Source organism: Rhyacophila brunnea, unplaced genomic scaffold (assembly GCF_057557595.1).
Source record: "Rhyacophila brunnea isolate RB1 unplaced genomic scaffold, BYU_Rbru_1.0 scaffold_10, whole genome shotgun sequence".
Taxonomy (NCBI): domain Eukaryota; kingdom Metazoa; phylum Arthropoda; class Insecta; order Trichoptera; family Rhyacophilidae; genus Rhyacophila; species Rhyacophila brunnea.
In genome coordinates, this window is record NW_028232752.1 from 28,456,374 (window position 1) to 28,466,610 (window position 10,237).

The 10,237-nt window shown below is 35.2% G+C and overlaps 1 protein-coding gene across 1 annotated transcript in view; it reads right to left on the bottom strand.

Moving 5' to 3' along the window:
• Positions 1–4,281: 4,281 nt before the first annotated feature.
• Positions 4,282–10,237, bottom strand: part of LOC147079056 (uncharacterized) — a 90,366-nt gene continuing 84,410 nt past the window's right edge. Inside the window, exons 44-48 of the mRNA XM_085952914.1 lie at positions 9,799–10,177; positions 8,934–9,258; positions 5,435–5,564; positions 5,127–5,309; positions 4,282–4,511 (exon numbers count right to left, since the gene is read on the bottom strand). Coding sequence (XP_085809040.1) covers positions 4,419–4,511; positions 5,127–5,309; positions 5,435–5,564; positions 8,934–9,258; positions 9,799–10,177 — 1,110 coding nt within the window. The 3' untranslated portion in view covers positions 4,282–4,418. The remainder of the gene's footprint in view (positions 4,512–5,126; positions 5,310–5,434; positions 5,565–8,933; positions 9,259–9,798; positions 10,178–10,237) is intronic.

Below are 10,237 nucleotides of genomic sequence, written 5' to 3' on the forward strand. Positions count from 1 at the left end.
CTTCAATGAATTTCACACAATCAGTTAGTTGGTTATTAGCTCTTAAACCGTGAGAAGAACCATACTATCATATGGCCGAGAGTGTAAATAAAGGAAGACCATTTGGACCCTCCATCTATTTATTAACTTTACTGTCATTACACTATTTGTGATACAAATATACTACAGTAAAACCTCGTTAATACAAATTCCATGGAACCGAAAATCGAAAAAAAAAATTATGAAATATTGAATGTATGGGGGAAAAATATAAAAATTTTGAATTGTTTTTTGATTTTCATTAATTTTGTTTCCGATCATAGATGTACCAAAGTGCCTACCAAATTTCCGATACAATTCTTTCAAATTAAAATCTGTGCAAATGTTACGCCGAATGTGCGAAATTGAATATTACATGAAATGGGCAAAATTTTGCCTAAATCATGAAAAATGCAAGCCAGTTGCCTTATTCATGAATTAGACAAAATATCTGAAGAGTGCGTGAATTCGGCAGTAATTTTTCTGCCTAGTTCATGTATTGGACAAATTAGATAGTAGCGCTACGGTGGTATTTTTTGCAACTAAACTAAATGTATCAAATGCTCATGCATTGGTCAAAATGTACATATATTATCTATGGTCAAAATAGATGATCGCGCTCCGGTGGTGTTTTTTGCAACTAATCAAACTAAACAAATGTGTCAAATGTCATTGATTATAATATAAAAATATACTAATCAATAACTACAATGACGATCATATCCATTTACTATGCGCAAAAAAACTATAATATGATAACGGAAGAATTTTATTGAAAAGTATTTTCGCGATTTGATCGTGCTTGGGTATCAAACGTGCAATGGTTGATTGAATGTTTGTGATAGTTTGACACTTGATAGCTAACCTCAAAATGGGCATTCAGTTGAATAATTTAATTCAGAATTACAAAACCTAACCTAACCTAATAATAATAATATTATATTATGTCCAATTATAACTAATAAAACCATCCGTATTAAATTTACTTTTTCTTCTGTCATGTTGACAGTTCAAGAATTCCATACCCTGGCGAATTCATGTACTCAGCAGAAAATTTACCTAATTCATGAATAAGGCAACATGCTTGACTATTACATGAATTAGCCAAAATTTTGCCCAATTCATGTAATAGTTAATTTCGCACATTCGGTGTAACACAAATACCATAAATTGAAGTTACCAAGTAGCTAGAATTATATAAAAACACGAAATATTTTTTATTTTTCCAATTTGTCAACACAATTGTTTGACAATCAACAAAAAATCCAATAAACAATCAACAATTAAATACCGACAGCTCTGAAACATGCGAGTTATTGTTTTCCTTGGAGTGGAGTGCAGTTGTGCCTCTGATGACATACTGCTGCATGTGTTAATGGGTCATAAAATGTCAGGATTATTTTTATTACCTTCATAAAGTAAGTAATTTTTGATGTTTTAAGAAAAGCCTGTCACAATTTTCAATGACTGGCTCATGAAATAGTGTACTTAATTATGATTTATTGAATATTTTTATATGCCAGGACTCTGAAATCATTTCGAATTACGAAATTCAAATTAAATGTATGGTTTTATATGAAAATAATGTCCAAGGGACTTTATTTTCGCGAAAATTTTCGAATTACGGAGAATTTCGAATTATCCGTGTTCTTATTAATGAGGTTTTACTGTATTTAACTTAGCAGTTTCTTTTATGATTTTAAATAAATTATGTGATTGAACATGAAGTAAGCGATAAATGGTAAGCCTTACTGGACTTTTTTAACTTTTGGACTGGAAATGCATTCACATTTGGTTTACTGAATGATTTTTAGTTTCCATATTTCATATTGTTATTTTTAATGTGAAGGTCAACACCTATTAAAATTTTAAACCGAAAACGACAGGTATCAGTGGATACTTTCAGTTTACGCAACCGATATATATATATCGGCTTTTAAAAGGAAAAAAGATGTAACCTACACAATTTTACAGGAGGCACAAAAACGTTTTTATAATGGTATTCGGTCAAAGTTCAACCTCATCACACAAAAGTTAAATGTCATAAACATTTTAATTATATAAAACCAGTTTTAGCATAAAATTGAAAAAAAAACTAATTAATGCGCTATTTCATTAGTTAGATGTGTGCAAATAGTAGAATTCCCTGCTTAAAAACAATCTCGAATTACAGAAAAATTTAATTAGGTACAAATTACTGTAAAATTCTAATTTTCAACGAATTTTCAAAAGATGTTGAAGAAAACCTTCTGGAAAATAGGGCCAAAATATATAGCCATTCTCGATTGAGTTGGTATGCTATGAGATTTATTCGGCAGGACAACAAAGAATTTCATTAGTGTTACAAGCTTAAAAAGGTGGTTTATCCATTAACTACTATCGTTATTTACTTGAACAATCAGATAAAATCGCATTTAGTACCAAAACAAAATGTGAAGTCTGCCATCTTTTTTTATTTACAGATAAATATATAAATGCTACCAGCGCAAATTATGTTTATTTTTCAGTAGTAAAGTTATTCAATAGGTAATCTTTTTGGAATTACAATCAAATGTTGATAAATATGGTATGTGTGCCTAAAGATCATATGAAGACATCAGGGTTTAGATGAAACTCTTTGAATCAAACCATTCATCGAATTTTGCTCCGTTGCCATGTTATAACGCTTTTTATTAAGGAATCATAATTTCCGATGTAACCAGATAGATAGCAACATCCACATCCGCATACGGTTTAAGAGCCAAGTGTCACGCGTCACGATTTGAAAAATATTTTAGCTATAATACATGAATAATCTTATGAAATACAAATAGCCCTATGGGTTTTTTGTCACGGCAATGATGAAATGAACGAACGACTAAGCTATAACCTATACAAACGTCCATACGTCTATCGATAATACACAATATGTAACAACGGTATTGCACATGCCTTACATTTGGTTAAAATCTAAGATTAGTATAATGGCTGACCACACAAAGGCTGTTTTGATAAAGGCAGATTATTCCATATTAAAATGACAGCTGCACACAACACACAGTTTATTGAATTATCATTATTTATTAATTTATTTACGATAAATACATAAATAAATCTATATTGTACATTATATCTTTTGCACAGTTCGGGCGTCTAATATATATGTATATATATTACAGATTATAAATTATTCACATTGTATATATTTAATACAATACGTGCGGTGGTAGCCTGACAGCGGCACACATCTGTCCAGGTTTATCTGCATCTATAACCACTCCTCTCGCATATCCACAGCGACACTCATAAATCACAGGGTGTAGTTAAAAAAAGAACACTAATATAAATAAATAATTACAACACGCCCACTCGATACTCGATATACAATCTGTTTATCAGAGTGGGGTGTATTTATGATTTTTAGGATTTGTACAAAAGATGAAATTCAGTCGTTTTCGGCGATTCGAAAGAAACGAAACAATCACGGCGGCTATTGTCGATTCAGGATTTATACAAAACGAGTAGTAAATAAATTTATTTGTTTACGATAGCGTTTTACAAAGCGTCACATTCGTGATTATTATTTTTTTACATTTAAAACGTTCAGCAATTTTACAAACATCATTTTTATTTAAACATTATAATTTACACAAATATAATCTTTATCATATTATAGTGATTCAAGCGTATTATTACCAAACCACTATCAAACTCATGCATTTTTTGACATACGTGTTCATGTCGCTAATGCAATCAATAAATAAAAAATATCTTCAAACATGTTTTCAAAGGTGAAGTAAAATTTTATAAGAATTAGCATAAGAGGCTGGGACGGCTGTCTATTCTAAAATGGCCGTTTCGAGCGACGAATAAATAAGAAAATAATATATGACATGATAAAAAATTAATGAAAATATGATTTAGTACGCTAAAACTAAAGACTAACTACATGATTGTTTGCTAAATAATAAAATAACGTGTCAATTCCGTCAACTCTCAATAAACAGAACAGGCTAACAATTAATTGTATCTGATATATTTATATATTTTTGTTTATATTACAAAATGTACAAAAGAAATCAACATCGTTCTATAACCTTAAACAATCTAATATTATAAAATAGTAAATATGAAAACATTTTTCATTACTGTCAGCAAAAATATGACCACGATTCGACAGGAATGTATAACAAGCGACGTCTGCTCAATATGATTTATAATTTTATATTATTATAATTGAGAATATTACAAAAACAATAATAAGATAAATTATTGATTACGATACCCAGTTAACAACTGACTAGACGATGCGATGCGTTAACCGCTCTGCGTCGCAAACAATATCCATTGATGATGATTTTGTACCACTAGTTTTACATGAGAAATGTTATGTACACTTATTTATGTCGCGATGGGTGTTTTTAGTTCATCCACTTCCTGCAATTGGGAGCCCCACACATGCAGGATATCTTGTGGGCGTCGTCTTCTATGTCAAACTTGTAGTCGTAGGCCAACTGTAAAACAAAATAGACAATCGTTTTACTATAATAAATAATTCATTCCGATAATCAGACATTTCAAAAAAATTCAAACTGCTTTAACTGTTTTGAACATGTCTGTACGACTTGTCGGTTGATATAGACATTAACCAATCAATCTGTCTCCAAACAAGCTTTTACTGCAGTTGAAAAAACAGCTAAAGAATGGACATCCATACTAACCAGGACAAAACAAAATATGTATGTATATATTATATACACATGTGCTCTGTATAGCAAATGAGTCGGTAACAATAGATAACTATGCTTTTGAAACAAAAAAAGTGGTGACATCGAAATGTACACATGCGCATTGCGAAATTTGCGCGATTTGTACACAGTGTGTGACATCCGCGCCGGCCAGGATAAAATATGTGATAGCGTGATACATAGATATACATATTATGTATATCTATGTATCATGCTATCACATATTTTATTATATTACTATATATATTTTAATTTTTGATCTAGTTAATGTTTTATGCTGAAAAATATGGTAATTGTGAATTGCGACAATTTTTGGTTTTAACAGGAAATTGTATGCCTATAATTTATAAATATTCGATATGAGTTACAAATGAAACTGACCTCCTCGCCTCGCAGTATCCGTCGCTTGGCAAAGATAATTATACGAGTGTCTCTCTCCACCTCCACGGCCTCGGCCACACAATTGGGATTGCAAGAGTGGTTGATGTAGCGGGCCAGGCCTCCGGTCAACGTGGCGTCCACTACGCGGTCTTCGTCCAGCCGGAACATGTAGATTCCGCGATTCTGTTCAATAAACATTGTCATTTTAAAGCAGTCAAAAACACAAGCCAGATAATTTTTCTTTATATGGGTATTTTTGGTAATAAATTTGAAACAAAATGAATGTAAATAAAGAGACGCATGCTTACTCTAGCTTCATATTTCTTCTCTCTGATTTCAGACAGCTCATGTCTTATAACTTCTCCAATGTATTCTATCACCATTGTGTGTTTTTCCAAGTCCCTAGCTGCATACAGTCCTAATCCTTGAATCTTGGATCTGAAATAAAAAAGGTATTATGTACTCCACTATCACCTACAAACTTGCTAGCGGTATAACCAGTGGCGAGGGGGGGGGGATTTTTTAATAATGATAATAAATTATATTTTATTTGGATTATATTATATATTTTTGTTCCATTATAAAATTGATTCTTCTGTCTTTTTTCCTTGAAAAAGGGTCTATCACCTTTTCGTTGCTCTCGACAGCTATCGCGGCGCACTCAGAGCCGCTGCACCCGCACGGACGCAACAAAAAACACTGCCGGAGTGGCAGTACCAGACCAAGCTTCTAGCTGCGAGTCCCGCTCCCCGTGCCCCACCTTCGCCCACTTGATCATATTCAATCAAAAACTGTACTGCACAAAATCATGCGGTGTGTCACTTTCTGATATTAGTACCGCGGTGTATGATAACTATTGGATGTATCGGTACGCGGGTGAGCTTAATACACGCTTAATTGATATTTTCAATATCATTATCATTAGCCTGAATCTATCCACTGCTGGATGAAGGCCTCTTCAAGCTGCTTCCACTTCTCTCGGCCCTATGCGTTGTGTTGCCATGTACTTCCGTAGAACTTTATCATTTCATCGATCCAGCGGCCTCTAGGTCTACCTTGCGGACGTTTTGTACCTCTTGGATACCACTGGATGACTAAATTTGTCCAACGATTGTCTCTTTTTCGAGCTATGTGTCTAGTCGATCTCCATTTGAGGCTTTTAATGAACTCTATCACATCGCAAACCCTTGTCTGTTTCCTTATCCACTCATTCCTCTTTTTGTCCTTTTGCGTTATGCCCAGCATGCACCTCTCCATACCACGTTGTGCTCTCTTTTACTTAGGGTGAATGAACACTTTGCGCTTTCGGCACAGTGGAAGGTCACTTTTGAAGACATTATTCAGGCGGCCAAAAGCACTCCAGCCTAGCTTTACTCTGCGAATTCATCAAATATACATTCATCTATAGACACTTGTTGTCCCAGATAGATGTAGTTTTTCACCTGTTCGAGCTGAGTGCCGTTGATGAGGATCTCTTTTTGGTCCGCAAAGCAGTTGAACATGACTTTCGTCTTTGTTACATTTATTTTCAAACCTACATTGTTGCTTACTTCGGTGAGTTCCTGCATTCTGCTTTGGAGGTCTTCTGAGTCTTGTGAGAAAATTACTAAATCATCGGCAAAGCGCAAATGACATGATATTAATGGTATTCTCCATTTATGGGGATCGCTTTGTCATTCCAGTCAAGTTGTCTGAATAAGTCTTCAAGGGTAGCTGTAAATAGTTTACGTGAGATTGTATCATCTTGTCGAGACCACCTTTGCTGATAAGATATTTGCGCGATGGTTTATGGAGATTGACAGATGCTGTTGCGCTACTGTATATATTATTGAAAATATTTATATGGCGCCCGAGGATTCCTTGATTTCTGAGTGCATCGAGTATTGAACATTTCTTTATGGAATCGAACGCCTAGTCTATAAAATCCATGCATAGTGGCAGTTTGTATTCCTGGCACCGCTCTATGATTTCTCTGACGACTTGGATATGGTTCATACTGCTGTATCCTCCTCTAAATCCGGCTTGTTCTCTCGGTTGGTTCTCGTCTAGTACATTTTGCAGACGGTTTGAGAGAATTTTTGTGAACGTCTTGTATAGAATACGGAGTAGACTTATTGGACGATGATTTGCTAGCTTTTTCTGTCACCTTTTTTGTGAAGAATGACAATGCTGGCATTTTTCCATGCCTCTGGGACATCCTCTTGGCGTATGCATGCTGTGAACAATTGTGGAAGCTTTTCGTTTGCATCCTTTCCCGCTTTTTTGAGGATATCTATCGTTAGACCGTCTTCCCCGGGGGCTTTACCACTTTTCATGTACTTCCCAGGATGTGATTTCATATAATATTCATTTATATTTTCATATAATATACATAAATTTATGTACCTATATTATTATAATATTACATTTTTCTCAATTCGCTTGGGGTGCTGCAGTTCCGCAGTGCATATGGACGAGCCGCCACTGGGTATAACTTAAAGTCTAAGTTGAAAAGACATCCGTAAATTCGAAATGTACAATACAAAACCTCGATGGAACGGACTAATTCGGATGAGCGGATGTCCGTTAAAGCCAAAGGTCAAAGCATCGCACAGTATATGCCAGCAGAACCAATTACTGCACACAATGCTGTGCGATCATGTGCTAATTCTGTGTAGAACATTAATTATGAGTATTGACAGATTTTTGCAGGATGACCTGCTTTTTAATCAAAAATAGATTAGAATGGAATAAATATACAGCTAAATTCATGATTACATATTCAACAAATACAAATAAGATGTTTAAGTTAAGACAAAAGAAGGAATGTGCATGAAGAATTATGCCAGTTCCGAAATAAACTAGATACTAGGCTACATGACAATTTATGTTCAAACAAAACAACAGTTAATAAATTAGACAGAAGATACTGAAAAAAACTAAATTATTGATATTTCAAAAAAATTATATGTAAACTGCACAACATTATTTAGATTGGTGCTACGATTTTTCACGTGAAAACATTTTTGCACAGCTACATTTCATAGCCATGATGAACGAAATAAGTTTCGAAAGTATAGAGAATTCGGTGTCTATATTAAATTTGACTGGAGAAGTAGAGATGGACCTGATGTAGTAAGAATTTAACACGTTGAAAACTTATATTGATGTGATGATTGTGAAAAATTCGAAAGACTCAGCTACGCAGAATTATTCCCAGAGACTAATAATATTTTCAAGCTAATTGAATTTATTTTAAGCATACCAACATCTAATTGCTATACCGAACGGGTATTTTCTCAGATGAATTTAAAATGCTAAGATGCAAAAAAATGGATGTTCTATTGAGTTGATAAAATCGGAATTGTTTAATATTATTATTTTGATAGTTAAGAGTTTTGTAGTTTGTGTTGTATCATTTATGATTGATATTGTTGTCCCACTTTTAGCTCTGGAATCCTCATTTTTTTTATTTCACATGGTAAAAATTTGGTAAAATAATTATCTGGCAAAGCTACTGAAAATTTTGCATGTTAAATAGAGGTCTGCAAAATTAAGATTTTACTGTACCATCAGTATTTCAATAGTATGAGTATATATGGAAGAGCTCAAGAACTCCAAGAGCTCACAAAACTTACACAGCAAAACAAGTATATTATATCCAAATAAGCATATTGCCACATCATAATTTGACCAACGAATAACTGTCGGGCAAATAGATCATTCATGGCTGCATCTTGTCAGTGTTCTCATAGTAATACACGAAAAAAGCAGATGGATAAAAAGTTTCATTTTCTTATACTCTAAAAGTGACATGGTGGTACTGACCTAGCGAGGTAGACGTTGTTTCTCCACTCCTGCTTCATCTTTTTGTACTGGCTGCTCTTGCTGTGCACAAACTGCTTGGAGTAGGGGCAGGCGTGCTCCCCGGGTGGTGGCGGTGGAGCGAGAGGCGGTGGGGGCGGGGCGGGAGTGCGGGGAGATGGCAGAGGAGCGGCAGCGGCCCTAACAGCCAACGCCCTTCTCCACTGTAGCCCTTTTACTGCGCTCCGAGCTTCCGTTCGTGCCGCACCTGAGGGGTTTACGGCCAAAGGCAGTTCCAGCAAAGGGTTGCGACCATACTTAAAGCGGTAGTCGGCTAGTGTGTCGATCCCTGCAAAGAAAATCAATATTATAATATGATTATATTTGTTCAATACGACTACTTGAATTGAAGTAAATGTATACCTAATAAATAATAATAGGAAAATAATACGTAGTTAGGTACAAATGAGCACATTAAAATACATATATACCTGCTACGCAATAAAAAATGAGCACTGGAATGATCCACATTGCTATATTTCAGCCAAAATGCCGAGTTAAATGGACAAAATGTAAAAATAAGTACGATGATCACATGTGACTATTTCTTGAAATTCAATATTTGCCAAAAGATTGTTTTTATTAGTATTGACAGATGTATGATTATCACATTGCATAAAATATGAACATCTCCAATTGTGATTAGAGTGCGGCGAAGTAAATGTATCGGAGAATGTACTTTTCAATGAATGGCACTCGTTTTCCGATACATATAATTCAATAAAAAAACTGCTATTCAATAAATTAGAATCATTATATTATTTTGTATCAATATTTTTGGGTAAAAGGTGTGCACAGATTATAGGACAGATTGTCGAAAAACACGAACCTGGCAAACTCTCCAAGACTCTGACGATGGCAGGTTCAGTGAGACCGAAGAGATCTTCTCCCGTGACATAGTCAGGCCAAAGTCTCAGGGTATCCTGTCGGTCTCTCATAGCCGCCAACTGAGATAGGAAGGGCGCCCAAGCGGCTCTGGGAGTGCACCCCCGAGACTCCTGATTGACAGGGGGCACTGTGTTAACTGGTAATGTGGATGGTGGGTTTGCAGATGAGGAGGATGCGCCGGGTAGCGGGGACTGGAGGTGCGGTGGGGTGCTCTCTTCCTGCGGCAGCACGATGAATTCAGGCCGGCCCTCCTTCTCACCAATGGAGCAGATGTAGCGACAACGCGAATTATACCGCTTCGATGACCAGAAGAACCGCACCTGCAATTTCAAATTTAGTTATCATTTCAAAAAATAAAATACCGTATTACCCCGTTTACA